Raw genomic sequence first — 20432 nt, forward strand, 5'->3', positions numbered from 1 at the left:
AATCTTATAGAGGTCTATAAAATAATGAGGGGCACAGATCAGCTCGATAGTTAATGTCTTTTCCCAAAGGTAAGGGAGTCTAAAACTAGAGGGCATAGGTTTAAGGTGAGAGGGGAGAGATACAGAAGTGTCCAGAGGGGCATTTTTTTCACACATAGGGTGGTGAGTGTTTGGAACAAGCTGCCAGAGGTAATAATAGAGGCAGGCAAAATTTTATCTTTTAAAAAGCATTTAGATAGCTGCATGGGTATGATGGGTATAGAGGGGTATGGGCCAAATGCAGGCAATTAGGATTAGCTTAGGGGTAGCATGGACCAGCTGGGCCAAAGGGCCTGTTTCCATGCTGTAAACTTCTATGACTCTATTAGGTAACAATTAAAATTGGAACCTAACTGTTGTTCTGGCTGAGATAAACAAAGTCAACTTGCAACCTTCTCTCTATTTCATGTTGACACTGAGGAATGCATTTATCTGTCAGTGACTTCCAATGTCATTTATTTTTATTACACCTTTGCAAAACACCATTTAGGGATGAATGTGACTTCTTGTTCAATGTAAGTGGCAGTGGCTCCTTCTGTTATTTGAATTCCTCTACATGCTGCCTTTATAAGAGAGTTAGGTGCCCCACAAAAATATCACATCACCTGCAACATCTAGCATGGCTCTCAAATGAATCCACCAGGTAGAAACATAGAAACATAGAAACACAGAACAGTACAGCACAGTACCGGCCCTTCGGCCCTCAATGTTGGTAAGGTAATAGAGGAAGTGTCACCCACACTGGCTGTTTATTGTCTCTTCCACTCTGTGTTTTTATTACTTAACCTCCTCCCACATCCTGGGAGAGGAAGGGGTGCTGGCGGCTGGAGATGTGGTTTTTCACAGTAACTTCATTGTAATGTCAATGTAAGCCTACTTATGACAATAATAAATAAAATTTAAAAAAAACAAAGCAGCTGGGAACTGGGGGAGGGGAAGGTGCCATGTGAAAGGGCCATGCCATTGGAGAAAATGTCACGCTAATCGCTCCAAGTTCTCAACCTCGACCTTGTTACAAGTGCAACTGAGTGGCATTCACAAGAGCCCAATTGACAAGGCCTGAACTTCCACTTCCCTGCCCTGGAAAGCTGAGGCCACAGCCTCAAGAGTTCATTTCTTTCATGTTCGCTCTGGAGGTTGATCTCTTCTTCCTGTTTCTACAAGGGCTGTTTATTACTCTTCTCTGATTTGTCAGTTTCTACCGCCACAAAAATCAAAATCGATTGACACTCTTCCTGCCTATTTTTACTAGTAGGAATTGGATGAAATACGGTAAATGTAACTTTTTTAGTGAACACTGATTGAGATTTTTGGTCAGTGTAGAGATTGTACTTCGGATCTGAAATTTTGAGCTTGGATCGCTGGAAAAGTAATCATCGGGTGGCATGATGGCACAGTGGCTAGCACTGCTACCTCACAGTGCCAGGGACCTGGGTTCAATTCCCAACTTGGATCACTGCCTGTGTGGAGTTTGTACGATCTCCCTGTTTCTGCATGTGTTTCTTCTGGGTGCTCCAGTTTCCCCCTACAGTCCAAAGATGTGCAAGTTAGGTGGCTTGGCCATCATAAATTGTCCATTAGTGTAAGAGGGATTAGCAGGGTAAATATATAGGGTTACAGGGAAAGGCCTGGGTGGGATTGTTGTCAGTGCAGGCTTGATGGGCAGAATGGCCTCCTTCTGCATTGTAGGGATTCAATGAGGTTATCTGAAAAACTTCAGTTTTTAAGTCAAAATTTACAGAATACTGAGAGACCTAGATAGAGTGGACGTGGAGAGGATGTTTCCACTGGTGGGAGAGACTGGAACTCGAAGGCATAATCTCAGAGTGAAGGGACGCTCCTTTAAAACTGAGATGAGGAGGAATTTCTTTAGCCAGAGGGTGATGAATCAGTAGAAGTCATTGCCACAGAGGGCTGGTCATTGAATGTCTTTAAGACAGAGATAGCTAGGCTCTTGATCAATAAGGGGATCAGGGTTACAGGGCGAAGGCAGGAGAATGGGGATGAGAATCATATCAGGCAAGATTGAATGGCGGAGCAGACGCAATGAGCCGAATGGCTTAATTCCGCTCCTATATCATATGGTCTATGGTCTTATGATCATGGGGTCAACTTTTTCACAAGATTGACCTTTACATGGATATATAGAGTATCGACTTCTTTCCTGGAGGAACAATGAGCAAGAATACTTAGCCCAGCGCCAAAATTGTGTCTCCTGTTAACTGAGATGGTTCAACAGTGATAGTAACTGCAGAAATACCCACATTTTAGACCATCCCACCCAAAGGAGAGTGGAGTGAAATTTGAGGGTTTAAAAAAGAGATGATAAATAGATGGAGGTCAAAGGCAAGTTAGTTTCTTTTTCAAGTTTACCCTCAAGGAATTTTTCCAGCAGTGTCATTGATTTTTTTTATCTTACAGACCAATAACAGAATGCTGCAGGAAAAGATTCTCCAGGTAAACAACTTATTAGAAGCATTCGGAAATGCCTGCACAATAATCAACAACAATTCCAGCAGGTTTGGCAAGTACTTGGAAATGAGGTTTACCAGTGGCGGGACAGTCATGGGGGCTCAGATCTCAGAGTACCTGCTTGAGAAGTCAAGAGTCATCCACCAGGCTCCGTAAGTAAAAATAGAAACCTTGATGTTTTAAAACAACTTCAAATATTCTAGGCCTCATCCAATATATCCATGGAATAATAAGAGGCAGTGGCAAGTTGATGGATTTAGATGACAAAGCGAATTGCTGTGATTAATTTCACCAAAACTAAATCTTCTCATTTTTTTACAGAGGAGAGAAAAACTTCCATATTTTCTATTATATTTATGCTGGCCTGGCACAGAAGAACAAGCTAACTCATTATAAGTTGTCCAAAGGTCAACCACCAAGGTAATTTTGCCAATTATAGAGAGGCTATAACACTATGAGGTTCAGCATGTTGTGGTCTTCTCATAGTACTGAATTCTGACCAACAAGGAGCTGTTTTTGAATAAACTTGGATTGTTTATACTGGAAAGACGGAGGCTGAGGGGTGACCTGATAGAATTCTACAAAATTATGAGAGATATCGATAGGGTGGATAGTCAGAAGCTTTTTCCCAGGGTGGAAAGGGTAAAAGGGTGCAGGTTTAAGGTGAGAGGTGATAAATTTAGGGGAGATGTGCAGGACAAGTTTTTCACTCAGAGGGTAGTTGGTGCCTGGAATGCATTGCCAGTAGAGGTGGTGGAGGCAGGCACGTTAGCAAAATTCAAGGTTTACCTTTATAGGCACATGAATGGGAGGTGAACAGAGAGATAGAAACCATGTATCAGTGCAGTCTTGGTGGGCAGAAGAACCTGTTCCTGTACTGTATTGCTGTTTGTTCTTTTATTCATAGGATGGTTCTGATTGGTTTAAGAGAGAAGTAAAGAATTTAGCATCTACTTTGACTTTTCAGTAACTGACTAGCAATGAAGTATTTCAGCTGACCATTTCAGTGGCCAGTTAGAAATAGCTGAGTCACACCATGGTTACTACATACTTTGTCAGACCCAGAGCCATTCTGCAATGTACTTACACTAATATGTGTACGTTTCTGATTGTGTTTTCCATTGTCTAATTTAGTATCAATTTTGGATCATTGTCGTCTTTTCGGAATCTTTTAGGTACCTTCAGGATGAGAAAATTAGAATGATGGAAGAGATTGTGAACAATTCTTTCTACAAGGCCCAATTTGAAGCTCTCGAACAGTGTTTCAAAGTCATTGGTTTCACACTCGAGGTAAACCTGCATTATTCACCTTGAAAACATTCGAGCACTGTCACTGCATCTGCTGAATATGCTCACACGTGTTATAGGTATATTTGATGAAGTGTTTTTTACTTCATTCATGGGATGTGGGTGTCATTTGCTGGGCCAACATTTCTGGTGATCTCTAATTCCCTTGGACTACGTCATTTGCTAGACCATTTCAAAGAGTCAACCACACTGCTCTGGAGTCACATGTAGGCCAGACCAGGAAAGGATGGCAAATTTCCTTCCTTAAAGGGACACTAGTGAACCAGATGATTCTTACAAACAATCAACAATGATTTCACGGTCATCTGTTCACAGGTTTTTAATTCCATATTTTTATTGAATTAAAATTTCATCAACTGCCATAATGGGATTTTGAACCTGGGTCCAGTGTTACTCTGGGTCTTTAAATTACTAGTCCAGTGACAATACTATTACATCACCACCTTTTGATTTGATTTAAGAATATAAGAATATAAGAACTAGGAGCAGGAGTAGGCCATGTGGCCCCTCGAGCCTGCTCCACCATTCAATAAGACCATAGTTGATCTTTTCATGGACTCAGTTCCACTTACCTGCCTGCTCATCACAGCCCTTAATTCCCTTTACTGTTCAAAAATCTATCTATCCTTGCCTTAAAAACATTCAATGAGGTAACCTCAACTGCTTCACTGGGCAGGGAATTCCACAGATTCACATCTTTTAGGTGAAGAAGTTCGTCCTCAACTCAGTCCTAAATTTGCTTCCCCTTATTTTGAAGCCATGGCCCCTAGTTCTGGTTTCATCTGTCAATGGAAACAACTTCCCTGCTTCTATCTTATCTATTCCCTTCATAATCTTATATGTTTCTATAGGATCTTCCCTCATTCTTCTGAATTCCAATGAGCATAGCCCCAGTCTACTCGGTCTCTCCTCATAAGCCAACCCTCTCAACTCTAGAATCAACCTGGTGAATCTCTCTGCACCCCCTCCAGTGCCAGTATATCCTTTTTCAAGTAAGGAGACCAAAACTGTACACAGTATTCTAGGTGTGGCCTCATCAGCATCTTATACCATTGCAACATAACCTCGCTGTTTTCAAACTCTGTCCCTCTAGCAATGAAGGACAAAATCCCATTTGCCTTCTTCATTACCTGCTGCGCCTGCAAATCAACTTTTTTGATTCATGCACAAGGACACCTAGTCCATTCTGCACAGCAGCATGCTGCAATTTTTTACCATTTAAATAATAGTCCATCTTGCTGTTATTCCTACCAAAATGGATGACCTCACATTTACCAATATTGTACTCCGTGTGCCAGATCCTTGCCCACTCACTTAAACTATCTATATCTCTTTGCAGACTTTCAATGTCTTCTGCACACTTTGTTCTGCCACTCATCTTAGTATCATCGGTGAATTTTGACACACTACACTTGGTCTCCAAACGCCAAATTATCCATGTAAATCATAAACAATTGCAGTTCCAACACTGATCCCTGAGGCACACCACTAGTCACTGATGGCCAACCAGAAAAACACCCATTTATTCTCACCCTTTGCTTTCTGTTAGTTAACCAATCCTCTATCCATGCTAATACATTACTAATAGCACTATGCAACTTTATCTTATGCAGCAGCCTTTGGTGTGGTACCTTTTCAAATGCCTTTTGGAAATCCAAACACACCACATCCACAGGGTCCCCATTTTTACATTGTCCATGTAATGTTCTCAAAGAATTCCACCAAATTAGTCAAACAAGACCTGTCCTTTCTGAACCCATGGTGCATCTTTCCAATTTATATCCAGATGTCTCGCTATTTCTTTCTTGATGTAGATTCAAGCATTTTTCCTACTACACAACTCTGGTGCGGCCGCACTTGGAGTATTGTGTGCAGTTCTGGTCCCCACATTATAGGAAGGATGTGGAGGCTTTAGAGAGGGTGCAGAGGAGGTTTACCAGGATGTTGCCTGGTATGGAGGGGAGGTCCTATGAGAAGAGACTGAGGGATTTGGGGTTGTTTTCGCTAGAAAGAAGGTGGCTAAGAGGGGATCTTATTGAAACATACAAGATGATTAGAGGTTTAGATAGGGTGGATAGTGATAGCCTTTCTCCTCGGATGGAGAAAGCTAACACGAGGGGGCATGGCTTTAAATTAAGGGGGGGTAGTTATAGGACGGATGTCAGGGGTAGGTTCTTTACCCAGAGGGTGGTGAGGGATTGGAATGCCCTGCCTGCTGCAGTTGTAAATGCGCCTAGTTTGGGGGCGTTTAAGAGATCCGTGGATAGGTTTATGGATGAAAAGGGATTGGTTTAGGTTAGAGGGTCATTGTTTTTTAACTGGTCGGTGCAACATCGTGGGCCGAAGGGCCTGTTCTGCGCTGTAATGTTCTATGTTCTATGTTCTATGTACTACGGAAGTTAAGCTAACCAGCCTATAATTTCCTGCCTTTTGCCAGCCTCCTTTTTTAAACAGTGGCATCACATTTGCTGTTTTCTAATCTGTGGGAACCACCCCAGAGTCCAGCAAATTTTGGTAAATTACCACTAGTGCATTTGCTAATTCCCTTGCTGGGAGACTGGTTTGTGTGATGGGCTGACCTAAGTTCACAACACTTTGTAGTTTCTTGCGGTCTTGGTCCTGTGAAGGAGCCATACCAAATGGTGTTACACACAGGAAGGATATTTTCTATGCTGCATCTATAAAAATTGATGAGAGCTGTATATGAAAAATTTTATAACTGGAACAGAGAAGAAATTGGTCCTTATTGCTCTCATTTTATAGGCTTGGAATGGACATAAAGGGCCCGATTTTACTATTGTGTTGCACCTGTTTTTGGGCACAAAAACTTGATAAGTTGGGAGTGAGGCGAGTAGCATGACCCGTGTCCATTTCTACACTAGTTCCCCCTTTAACAAAGTCCCAAAATGACCACGATCTGCTCTGCACCAAAAATGGGCGTGAACAGCTATTTAAATATATTTGCATTATTTAAATTCACTTAATGGGCTGCACACCCAACCTTCCTGGCACTTCCCCCTTTACCACCATGTTTGTCCATCCAGAATCGGCGCAGAACAGACATGCTCCACAAAAGTCTGATTCAGGAACTCCAGTTAGTGAGGAAGCAAGTGCTGATAGCTCTCTGCTTAGGGTCTGCTGCCACTCTGCCTGAGATCAGTGAGGGGTGAAGGGGGGTCCACTGCCACTCTGCCTGAGATCAGTGAGGGGGAAGGGGGGTCCACTGTCACTCTACCTGAGATCAGTGAGGGGGAAGGGGGGTCCGCTGTCACTCTACCTGAGATCAGTGAGGGGGAAGGGGGGTCCGCTGTCACTCTGCCTGAGATCAGTGAGGGGGAAGGGGGGGTCCGCTGTCACTCTACCTGAGATCAGTGAGGGGGAAGGGGGGTCCGCTGTCACTCTGCCTGAGATCAGTGAGGGGGAAGGGGGGTCCGCTGCCACTCTGCCTGAGATCAGTGAGGGGGAAGGGGGGTCCGCTGTCACTCTACCTGAGATCAGTGAGGGGGAAGGGGGGTCCGCTGCCACTCTGCCTGAGATCAGTGAGGGGGGAAGGGGGTGTCTGCTGCCACGCTGCCTGAGATCAGTGAGGGGAAAGGGGGATCCGCTGCCACTCTGCCTGAGATCAGTGAGGGGTGAAGGGCGGTCCGCTGCCACTCTGCCTGAGATCAGTGAGGGGTGAAGGGGGGTCCGCTGCCACTCTGCCTGAGATCGGTGAGGGGGGAAGGGGGTGTCTGCTGCCACACTGCCTGAGATCAGTGAGGGGGGAAGGGGGGTCCACTGCCACGCTGCCTGAGATCAGTGAGGGGAAAGGGGGGTGTCTGCTGCCTCTCTGCCTGAGATCAGTGAGGGGGGAAGGGGGGTCCGCTGTCACCTTGCCTGAGATCAGTGAGGGGGGAAGGGGTGTCCGCTGCCACTCTGCCTGAGATCAGTGAGGGGGGAAGGGGGGTCCGCTGCCACTCTGCCTGAGATCAGTGAGGGGGAAGGGGGGTCTGCTGTCACTCTGCCTGAGATCAGTGAGGGGGAAGGGGGGTCCGCTGTCACTCTGCCTGAGATCAGTGAGGGGGGAAGGGGGGTCCGCTGTCACCTTGCCTGAGATCAGTGAGGGGGGAAGGGGGGTCCGCTGTCACCTTGCCTGAGATCAGTGAGGGGGGAAGGGGGGTCCGCTGCCATGCTGCTTGTGATCAGTGGGGGTTTGGGGAGGCAACAGGGGGGTCCACTGCCACTCTGCCTGAGATCAGTGCAGGGGAAGGGTTGTCCACTGCCACTCTGCCTGAGATCAATGATGGGGGAGGGGGGTCCGCTGCCACTGTGCTTGAGATCATTGAAGGAGAAGGGAGGCAGGGACCCACAATCGATCCAGGTGGTGGAGGGGGTGGGTGATAAGGGGTCAGTAATGTTGTGGGGGTGGGACAGTTTCTATGCGGGCCAGGGGGCGACATTATCTGACCCAGTTGTGATGTGGCAGGGAAGACGCAATTTATCATTTTTTTCTGTGCATGTAGTTTTAGGGGCGCCTATCGGAGCTGCAGAGGTTCGGGTGCATTAAGCCCCACCCACAGACTTCTACAACGCAATTCGGAATTGCTGATATTTTTTCAGGCACAGTGCGCATGGGGGCACCTGGGAACAGGTCGAAAAGTTGAATCTGAAACACTCCCAGTTTCTAGTCCACCCAGCACTTAGAATCAAAATGGTAAAATAGGGCCCAGAAGGTTCATTTTGAGGGCCAGTGTCCTGTACCCCAAAGATGTCTGAAAAATGTACTGTCTGATCGGGTGGTTTTCCAGACATCCAGAGTAGTTACTGAGAACAAGGATACACTGCCTAGAATTTACTCAAGTGGGGTTTAACAATTGTTTCAGAGCCCTCAGGGAAATTGGGCTGGGGGTCTGCTCCACCCAGACTTTCCTGCCGTGTTCGCAAATGGCCTTCACCAAAAAGATGATGTTATCCACAAGTCATACAAAGAGCTAGATTCTCTAACCTCACCCATGCTGGGAATCTCTTGTCCCACTGCTGTGAAAGGAGATTTGCTAAGCACCGAATTCTCTGTTCTCACTGGCTGTAGTGGTGGAATGTGAATGGCCAGAAAATTCCGGCCCGAGATTCAAGATGTCAGAATTTTCCTTTGGATTTGCATTGCACTAATGAGTGGCATTTCACCCCATAAAAACAGCAGCTAATTTAAAACATAAATTGCAATGCCAGAACATAATCTGCATGACAGACTGCAGAAATCTCCAAGGCTGCAGGGACAGACTACAGCAGTAAGGGGCAGCTAGCTGACCTCAAATCTATTTTTGGAGGAAACTGGGCTGAGGGACAGCGCACTATTCTCAGAGCCCTGGAGCTTATAATGGAAGAGGTTCTTCAACAAAAGACAGTTCATTCATTTGAATTCAATAAAAAAAGCTGGAATTAAAAGTCTAACAATGAGCACAAAACCATAGTCGATTGTCGTAAAAACCCATCTGGTTCACTAATGTCCTTTAGGAAAGGAAATCTGCGGTCCTTGCCCAATCTGGCCCACATGTGACTTCAGCTAATAATAATGTAGCTGACTCTTAGCTGTCAGCCAGTGATGCCCACATCCCATGAATGAATTTCAAAAAAATGTTTGATTTAGATTAAAGTTCGTGTGCTGCTTACATGTTCATTCTGCCAGTTTATTCTTTTTTTTTGTATTCTGTCACAGTCCTTTTCTGAATTGATTACACCCCCAATTTATCATCCACACATTTTGAAATTGCACTTCCGATTCTTGTGTCAAAATCATTCAAGGAGATGGTGTCAGCATCAGTCCTACTTTATGCCAGCCTGCTGCGTAACATGCTTTACTCCACACTTTCAAATTTGTAACCATGTCATTCTCCATTCTGTGATTTGTGCCCTGACTTCACATGTCAGGACCTTATTCGTGAGTCTGCTTTGTGGCACCTTATCAAAGGCCTTCTGAAAATTAAACATGTAACGAGTGACAGAATGTCAGCAACCTGTACATCTCTCCTGGTTTTCATTTCCATTGTGTCTTAATTACCATTATTTGATTAGGAAAACTAATTAACTTTAATCCAATATACACAAAGATATTCCTTGAACATATTTAAATTCTTTAAACCTTCCAACAGGAGCTGGGGAACATATACAGCATTCTGGCAGCCATCTTGAACATTGGGAACATTGAGTTTACCTCAGTTGTAACAGAGCATCAGACTGACAAAAGCAATATTGTTAATCTTGGAATGCTTGAAAATGGTAAGTTATCAATAAAGTGTTACGTTTCCACCGTAGTCTTCATGCACATTATGTAATGCAAGTTATGTTGGTAAGCAGCAGAGAACATTAATGGGGAGCCTCATCTGCTGGGAGCAAGAGTCACTCACTGAGTGAGGATAGGGAATGGAGAGTTGGGTGCAGATGTTAGCATACTTGATTGTAACCTTCCTGATTTCGGGACAGCAATTTCAATCTGGTGCTTTGTCAGGCCATTACCATGCCATTAATGCAGTCTTACCGAATTTACCTTGTCATCCTCTCAGTGCACAGACTTTTACATGTCTAACATCAATGAATTTTGAATATTTTCAGAGTGATTTTATGACTCTGAATTTCAGAATTGCATTCTCTGAATATGCAGCCGCCACAGCACTGACTGTGAAACAGTTCACTCACTGGCGTGCACCATGGTTTAGGAAGCAAACCCTGAACCTTGTTCAATCAAAGCAGAAATACTGGGGTGAATTTTCCCACTGCACGGGAATTGTAACAGATGAGGGGCTGACCATGGAAAAGTCTGTTGACCTCTGGTGGGGTTTTCCAGTTTCGGAGTGAGCAAGGCTGTAAAATCTCACCCACCGTCTTCGTTTCAACGTCAGTCATATCACACACCCAGAAAAAAAAATCACAGTTCCTCACTGAATTGATTGAGCAACTGCTCTATGACATTCCCACACAGATTGCCGAAGCAAATCTGAATATACTTCAAGGCACCATCTACAATAATGCTTCTCAACATTTAGGAAATAAGAGTGGAAAATGCCGACCGGTTCGAGACTAACAACGCGGTGCTGGAATCTGTCATTGAAGCCAAGCAGTCCGCTCTCATTAATTACAATAAGAAGTCTCACATCACCAGGTTAAAGTCCAACAGGTTTATTTGGAATCACGAGCTTTTAGAGCACTGCTCCTTCATCAGGTTTCATAAACACAGCATATATAAACAAAGACAAAATTGCAAGATAATTGTGTCTTTGTCTATAAATGCTGCATTTGTGAAACCTACCTCTCCGCTCACCTGATGCAGGAGCACTGCTCCAGAAGCTCGTGATTCCAAATAAACTTGTTGGATTTTAACCTGGTGTGAGACTTCTTACTGTGCCCACCCCAGCCCAACAATGGCATCTCCACATCATTAATTACAAGGTAAGTCTGAGTAAGAAGTCTCTGAATGCACTAAGAGTCGGAGGTCCAACAGACTGATAGAAGGTGTGACAGTGAGAACTGGTTGAAGCTTGCCAGAACATCCAAAAGCCCTTCAACACAGGGCATGTTAGGGGCATGTATGAAGGGATCAAAAAGGCTACAGGTCCGTCAGAAAAGAAACGCTTCTATTGAAAACAAAGGCTGGAGAGGTCATCACTGGCTGCAATAAACAGTTGGAGATGGATTGAACACTACCCTGAATTGTCCTCCAGAGAGAACACTGTCATCAAGGAAGCTCTAAACACTACAGAAAGCCTATCAGTTATGGCAGAGCTAGCTATTGAACCCACGATGGAGGAGTTTAGCAAAGCTGTTGACTATGGACAGAGTTCCAGATGGGGATGCTATAAAGCCTAAACTCATCCAATATGGAAACATCTGCACTAACTCCTCTGTCTCTGCTGTAGGGAGGAGGCAGTGTCCCAGGATATATGTGATACAAAGGTTAACCTGTACAAGGACGGGGGTGATCACAGTGATTGCAACGATTATCACCTGATGAGCATCATGGGAAAAAAACACTTGTCCATGTTGCTCTTGTCAGACCCTGGCTGAATGTGTCGAGCCTGAACCCCAGTGTGGTTTCAGAATTGGAAGATCTGCAATTGTTATGACCTCCTCAGTCCAGCAGTTGCAAGAAAAATATCATGAAGAAGGGAGACCTGTGTTATCATAGAATCATAGTATCCCTACAATGCAGAAGGAGGCCATTCAGCCCATTGAATCTGTACCGACAATAATCTCACCCAGGCCCTATCCACGTAACTCCACATATTTACCCCACTAATCCCCCTGATACTAAGGACCAATTTAGCACAACCAATCCATTAAACCCAAAATGTGGAAGGAAACCGGAGCACCTGAGGAAACTCACGCAGACACGGTGAGAACGTGTAGACTCCACACAGACAGTTATCAAAGGCCAGAATTGAACACAGGTCCCTGGTGTAGTGAGGTAGCAATGCTAATCACTGTGCCACCATGCTGACTCTTGTGCCACCATGTCACCCCTTGTCTATATTGTCTTCATCTAGCTCACCAAGGCATTCAATCATGTGAGCAGAGGTGGTCTATTTAAGTTGCTGGCAAATTTTGGTCACTCACAGAAGCTGTTCAGTGTGATCTCTTTCCATTACAGTATGATGCGTAGGGGCTGCTATGTCAGGGCAACATCTAAATCCTTTCAGTCCTGCAAGTGGGTCAAACTAGCGTGACATTCTTTGGCAGATACTTCTCTTTGCTGCTGTCATATCCCTTCAGGTTATCTACAGAGAACATCTACTTATTGACAGAAAGCAGTTCAGTCTTGCTGTCCTGACATCCAAATCAAAGGTGAGTCAAGTCCCCATCAGAAAGCTGCTATGCGCTAACAGCACCATACTAGCTTTCAATACTGAGAAACATCTTCAATGGCAAATGGACAGACTTTCTCATGCCTGCAAAGAGTTTGGTTTGGCCATCAGTATTAGGAAGACAAGTATCATGTTCCAGGATGTTTCCATTTCGCTATCTATCAGCATTGACAATGTGATGCTGGAGGTTGTTGATAGTTCAACTTATCTCATCTCCACAATCACCAGCAATCTGTCACTTGGTGCTGAAATCAACAGATGCATTGTAAAAGCTACAGCCACGAGTCCAAGCTGAACAAGAGGATCGCACCACACTCTGAGCCTACCAAACCTGCATCTTCAGTCTAGGAGTAAAGGCTGAATATTTCCCTTTCCACTGTCTCAGCCACATTCTCAGCATCTCTTGGTAGGAAAAGATCACGAACTGAGAGATCTGGAACATACTAATTCCATCAGATAAGCCAATGACATCTGCACTGCCTTGGCCACATACAGTGGAAGGGTGACAGCCCAATACCACTACCATACAGTGAATTGGCCACTGGGTTCCAATCTCCTGGGCGTCCATATCCACGGCAAGTGAGTTATGAAGATGACAGACATTGACACTGACAGCTGGGAAAGAGTCACGGACAGCTGTGATCTCCAGAGGTAGAAGGGCATTGGAAGAGGTAAGCAGAAACAATAAACTCAGCTGGTTCGGTAGTTGACCCAGAGAAAACAGAGGCCAGTGAATTGTGCACCTTCTCAGCTAAGTGTCTTCCTCTACAGGAAATGTGGCAGAGACTGCCATGCCAGACTGGGGCTCCTAAGCCACACTAGGCAAAGCTAAATACAGAGATGATCACTATGGTGCTACCAGCTACCATTGTCATGCGATATCGAAGGCTGTCATTAATGACCCTTCAGTGCAATGACCCGTCACCCACTGGAAACGGCCATCTCCATTTTAGCTCCTAATTGACCCCATCATTCCTGATAAACATTTACAGTTCATATGCCAATAGAAGACCTTTGGATTCCCTTTTATGTTAGCTGCTCTTGCTATATAACTGTCCAAAATTGCTCCCTTATTTTTGTTCTGAGGCAAGAGGGGTGTCTCTCATTGGATGTATCAGTGCAATAGTTTCAAAGTGATGTAACAATTTTTTTTTGTATTTTTGATTTAACATCACAACTCAATTAAAAATATATAACATATGGTTGACGTTGTTCCCAGTAATTAACTCTAGATTATCACTCAGTACAAGAGCAGTAATTTCCATCACAACTATAAATCTTCAAAGGTGGCATTTATGTCTCAGCTAAATGGGCTGTGTCCTCCATTATATCCACCGCTGACAAAATGAAAGCAAAATGCAAGGAAGCACTCAGCACAGGCAGAGCAGTCTCTATTCTGAAAAAAGAAGCAGTAAGGTGAAGAGATCGAGTGGACAGGATAAAATTGTTTCCCAATTCTAGAAATAGGCATGGATTCAAGGTAAGCGTAGAAGGTGTAGAGGGCACATGAGGAAGAAGTTTCTTTGCAGAGGGTGGTGGGTGTCTGGAATTCACTGCTGGAGTTGGTGATGAGGTCAGATACCTGAAAATCTTTTAAAAAGTACCTGGATCTGCACTTTATATGCTATAAGCTACAGGGCAATGGACCGGGTACAGTAAGGTGGGATTAGAAAGAGCACTCGGGTGTTCTTGGACTGGCATGGAAACAGACACTGATAGCTGTGATCTCTGGAGGCTGAAGGGCATTGGAAGAGGTAAGCAGAAATGGCCTCTTTCTGTGCTGTAACTTTTCTATGGTTCTAATACTCTTAAGGGAATTAATTCAATAACTCACATTTATAAAGTTTGTTGACAAAGAATAAGATCTCATTGCTATGGGGGCAGCATGGAGGCACAGTGGTTAACACTGCTGCCTCACAGCACCAGGATCTCGGGTTCAATTCTGGCCTTGGATGACTGTCTGCGTGGAGATTGCACATCCTCCTCATTTCTGAATAGGTTTCCTCCTGGCACTCCGGTTTCCTCCCACAGTCCAAGGATATGCAGGTTAGGTGGATTGGCCACGCTAACTTTCCTATTAGTATCCCAAAATCTGTAGGTTAGAACGATTAGCCATGATAAATGTGTGAGATTACAGGAAAGGGCCCAGGTAAGATGCTCTGTTGAAGAATTGGTGCAGAGTCGATGGCCTCCTTTACTGTAGGAATCCTTCGATTCTATGATTCTCTTAAGATTCATGAACAAAGCCGTCAGCAAATAGCCAAAGCAAATATACTATTAGCTTAAATAGAAGCAAAATACTGGATGAACATAGAATGTAGAAAAACTACAGCACAAACAGGCCCTTCGGCCCATAAGTTGCGCCAAACATGTCCCTACCTACTAGGCTTACCTATAACCTTCTATCTTACTAAGCCCCATGTACTTATCCAAAAGTCTCTTAAAAGACCCTATCGAATCCATAATACTGGATGCTGGAAATCTGAACCAAAAACAGAAAATGCTGCATAAAATGACAAGTCTGGCAGCATCTGGAGAGAGAAACAGAGTTAATGAGTGGAATCTTCACAAAAAGAACTCATGAAAAGAATACTGGAGTGATCTGTGCAGGTCTGTCAGACGTGGTCAGAACCACAATTGTCCCACAATCAGCCATTTTTTGGAAGAGCAGTGAATTGTGCACTGGTTCTGGGGGTTGGGTCCTAAGCCTGCCGCTGAGCCCATTGTAGAAGGGCACCCCAATCTCCCCTGCCCTCACCCATGGACATCAGAACCCTCTCCCCGCTCATCAACAGCATGTTTCCCTACTCCCTTCCAGACAATGGATCATCAGTACCAGGATATAGGGGCCCTCCTGATGGATCTCCCTTCCTGACCCTTGACATGCTCCCCTTCATACTCCACCCGCTGTGCAATCCCCTTGCTTAGCCGCCCCTCTGCTTAGCTGTCCCCTGCATAGCACCCCACCATAGCCCCCACACAGGCTCCACCCCCTTGGCACTGCCCTGACACACTGGCTGCACCCAACTGGCAGAGTGCCAGTGCTTGCAGAATGCAGCATCAAACGCATATATAAATGCTATTTTCTGGACGCAATCCAATTTGCACTATTAGAAAGGGACCGGAAGGATTGCAAACTGCTTGGCACTGGGTGCAAAACCAATGTTTAGGCCCCTCTGCTTCTTGGAGCTCACATTTTGCGGCCAGGTGCAGCGAGATCGGAAAATCACCCTCAACATTTCAAATCCAATATCACTCTTCTTTAGAACTGTTCTGTCGAAGGGTCATATGGATTTGAAATGCTAACTCAGTTTCTCTTCCCTGGTCTACTCATCACCAACCGAGAGGCCCCCCTAAAAACCTCTTCCCGTAACTTAGCTGAGGACTGGGTACTTTGCATGGCCAACACGATATGTGGACTTTTGGCATGATTACGGTACGTATGACCTATCTTCCTTAGACAAGCCGTAGCCTTACTCTTGCTTTAAATAAAATACAATTGAGAGAGATGTAAAATGAGTTGCTGATTCATTATCACCTATTTTATGCTTTTGCACAAAGTCGAAACCTACCTTCACATTCCCTTCTAATTTCCAGAGAACCCATTAGAAACCATTGTATTCTTCACAAGTTTCTCATGATAGAATTTATTCATAACAAACTTTAGCAATTGATCTAAAGGGATGCAGTATGCTTTCATTTTCTTTTTGTTCTGTGCCTTTTTCCCTCTAATCTTTTAGTAAATCCTTTTCGTTTCCAGCCTCCACATTGCTCTCTATCCAAACCGATGAGCTCCAAGAAGCTCTCACCTCTCACTGTGTAGTGACTCGGGGAGAAACAATTGTACGTCCGAATACAGTGGAAAAAGCAACTGATGTCAGAGATGCGACAGCCAAGGCTTTGTATGGTCGTCTATTCAGCTGGATAGTCAACCGCATCAATACCTTACTAAAACCAGAGACGTTTCAGAGGTAATAACATCATCAATCATTTTTGCTCCGTTTAACTGACTTGCCGTAAGTGGTGAATCGATGAGTAATAATACCACTTTCTAGGAAGCTACCTAGACTTATTCATTTCTGAGGCATGTCCTTCATGGTTGCGTGTTTAGGTTAAACTGTCTTTCAATCAAGGGAAGAGAAAATATTCAGTTGGTCTTCTTCACTGTTTACAAGCTCTTCCTGTGAGGGTCAAATATTAAATTATATAAACCACATCAGGCACAATAAATGTTATGCACTTCGTATACAATTAGTTATGATATTTTTATTACTAGCATACACTGCACAGTACAAGTATATCATCAGCAACCGACAAATCTGTACACAAATTGTAGCCTCCATTGTGCAATGTTGCAAAACTGAGAAAGTTAAAAAATAGATGTCATATTTTAATATTGGAAAATGAAAAAGGTGGTCATTATCATGACCAGGTGAGAAGGGGGGAACTGCACCCCCGGCCTAACCCCTCCATTCAATTCTCTCAGTTGGTCACATAAGTTTCTCCACCCCACCACCTCCAAGGATATGCCTTTTCCAGATCATTTAAACTTCAAGCAATAAGGAACCAATCAAATGAGGTTTTTTAAGTCAAAGAAAGAGCAAATTTATTAAACAATCAATCTGAGAAAAACAATGAGACACACACACACACACACACATGCACCCACACGCACCCACACACACTCACACACACACATCTACACACAAACACACACACATACCCACACGCACACACACACAGACACACACACACCGCACACACACACCCACACATACACACACACACGCATCCACACACACACACACACACACACACACACACACACACACACACACACACACACACACACCACCCCCCCCCCCCCCCCCCACGCACACACCCCACACCACACACACACACAGACACACAGTTAAATCCTGGGATGTGTCAAGCTTTAGTTCGTATTCATGTAGTTAATATGCTTGTTTCAAATTTTAATGTGAAGTTAACTTATTGCAAGTAGGTTACAATGTAGAATGACTATCACCACCCTCTCTCGCAGAAGATCTGTGTACATCAACAGAACATTTTAAAACATGGCCCATGTTGTGTTCACAAATAATCCAGGATTATTTAGCATTTGAGAAAAGCAGATAATTCATTCAAAAGAAGTAAAGCTATTTTAAAATCAGCTAACTATTTGAGGTTGCTAGTCTGATGGGAAAAACTTAAAGAAGCACGAGGAGTGATTTTTGACGATTGTGTAAATCAGTTAGATTGTCTATGGGTGTCTGTTGACCTGCCTGATGATATCAGCATCAGGCAGGTTATGATTTTTCCATGTTTAACTGTTTTGTAAACAAATAAAACAAACTTTGATACAGCACCAATTTAATGGCCTCATTGTGCCATATGTTTGGGGTCGCCGGTTGATGAATTGTGGACCTGGGGCCATGTCATTAAGCACAACTCTGAGTACAGATAAGCTGCCATGTAAAAAGGGCAAGCAGAAAGTCAGAAAGTGTATTTTTGCAGCAAAATCTATTAAAGTGAAGACTAAGCTTCCAAGATCCCATTGTGGTTAATTGCACAGATAGAAAAGGAGAAAAATCAAAAATGGTAAATCGAATTATCGAGGGAATTTTAACTCATCTTGTCCACTGAGAGTGGATGAGGCACCAACTAGAAATAGTGTTTAGTCTTACTGATCTACTCCTGCTTATTTATTATTACTTAGCTCTGCTGGCCGACATTGTAACTCGTTCATTAAATGGCTAAGGTGCCTGTAGGAAGCAGTTGGGAACACTATATATATATAATATATAAAAAGTGCCATTACATCAGTGGGAACTTGATTGCATTTTAACATAAACCTGAGTGAGGAAACATAGAAACATAGAAACTAGATGCAGGAGGAGGCCGTTCAGTCCTTCAAGCCTGCTCTGCCATTCATTATGATGATGGCTGATCACCAAATTCAATTACCTGATTCCACTTTCTTCCTATATCCCTTGATGCCTTTAGCCCCAAGAGCTATTTCTAATTTCTTCTTGAAATCACACCATGTTTTGGTCTCAACCACTTTCTGTGGTAGTAATTCCGCAGATCCACTATTCTCTGGGAAGAAGTTTCTCCTCACTTTAGTCATAAAAGATTTACCCCTTATCCTCAAACTATGACCCATAATTCTTTCTATCTTTCAAACTAACAATCTTTCTGAATCTTCCCTGCCTAATGCAGTTAGAATTTTATAAGTTTCTATGCGATCCCTTCTCATTCTTCTAAGCTCCCATGAATACGATCTTAACTGACTTAGTCTCTCCTCATACGACGGACTTGCCATCCCAGGATATCAGCCTGGTAAACCTTCATTGTGGTCCCCCTATAGGAAAGTTGTGACCTGGCTTGCCTCAATTCACTGATTCCTTCCCTCCCACCAAATCATCCCAAGCCCCTTCCTAGCCACTTACCTGGTTTGGTAGATCTCTATTCGTCTGATACTCTGTTCCCACCATACTGACCAGCTGCCTGCTACTGCCCATTTTGAGTGGGCAGTTGCCTAACAGCATGTCAATGAGGCCTGGCAAGAACTTAGACTTGTAAGTGTTATGCGCTCACTCAATACCCACCTCTACCCCCGATCGCAAACTACCCACCCAACCGCCTGATACCAGCGAGGGTTAAAATCAGCTCAAGTGTATGGTTCCCTTTTCTCAGATGACCAATTAAGTGCATGAATGTGCAAGAACAAATTAATCAGCACCTAATTAATCGATGTTGCATTCCAGTGATGCTGCTGATAGTGTGGACAAAGGAGTCGATATTGGAATTCTTGATATATTTGGCTTCGAGAACTTTAAGAGAAATTCCTTTGAACAGTTATGCATCAACATTGCCAATGAACAGATTCAATTCTACTTCAATCAGCACATCTTTGCCTGGGAGCAGGTACAATCAGTCTATTTACTCAGATGGCTTGTCTGAAGGTAGAGTTAATTTTAAAGATGCAATAATTGAATTAAAACTTAAATCAAACATCCATTTATAGACATTTGTGCAACCCAGAAAGTTCACCAAACATCCAGGAACAGACAAAATAAGTCATATTTAGGCAGTGGTTTTCATATTTTGGGATGCCACAAAGTGCTTTACAGACAGTGGAATGCTAATGAAGGCTTTGTAAGGTAAGTAATGGAGTCAGCAATTTCTACACAGCAAGATCCCACAAAGCTGCAGTGAGATAAATGACCTGATAATTGGGGTTTGTTCTGCTGATGTTATTTGAAGGATAAATGCTGGCCAAATCATGAGGAGGAATTCCCCTTGATGGAATAATAAGGTGGGATATGTTATGCCAAAATAAAAGCAAAATACTGCAGGTGCTAGAAACATGAATTAAAGACAGAAAATGCTGGAAAAACTCAGCAGACCTGGCATCTGCGACTATATAGCTCTCTCTCCACAGATGCTGCTAGACCTGCTGAGTTTTTCCAACATTTTCTATTTTTGAGTATCACGCGTAGGCTTACTTTAACACTGCAATGAAGTTACTGTGAAAATCCCCTAGTCCCCATACTCCGGTGCCTGTTCAGGCATACCAAGGGAGAATTTGGCATGGCCAATGCACCTAACCAGCACGTCTTTTAGACTGTTTGAGGAAACCGGAGCACCCGGAGGAAACCCAGAAATGGGAAGAACATCCAAACTCCACACAGACAGTGACCCAAGTCCCTGGCTCTGTCAGGCAGTGGTGCTAACCACTGTGCCACCATACCAATCTTTTAAAGCTACCTGATT

The 20432-nt window shown here is 43.9% G+C and overlaps 1 protein-coding gene across 4 annotated transcripts in view; it reads left to right on the forward strand.

The window, feature by feature from the left end:
* myo3a (myosin IIIA) overlaps positions 1-20432 on the forward strand; it is a 335886-nt gene that overhangs the window by 159718 nt on the left and 155736 nt on the right. For all 4 annotated transcript variants that reach the window (XM_080211403.1, XM_080211422.1, XM_080211413.1 and 1 more), the window contains exons 14-19: positions 2461-2663; positions 2833-2931; positions 3687-3801; positions 9948-10074; positions 16414-16624; positions 19424-19583. In XM_080211403.1, coding sequence (XP_080067529.1) covers positions 2461-2663; positions 2833-2931; positions 3687-3801; positions 9948-10074; positions 16414-16624; positions 19424-19583 — 915 coding nt within the window. The remainder of the gene's footprint in view (positions 1-2460; positions 2664-2832; positions 2932-3686; positions 3802-9947; positions 10075-16413; positions 16625-19423; positions 19584-20432) is intronic.

Source organism: Carcharhinus amblyrhynchos, chromosome 2 (assembly GCF_965287045.1).
Source record: "Carcharhinus amblyrhynchos chromosome 2, sCarAmb.v2.hapA, whole genome shotgun sequence".
NCBI classification, from domain to species: domain Eukaryota; kingdom Metazoa; phylum Chordata; class Chondrichthyes; order Carcharhiniformes; family Carcharhinidae; genus Carcharhinus; species Carcharhinus amblyrhynchos.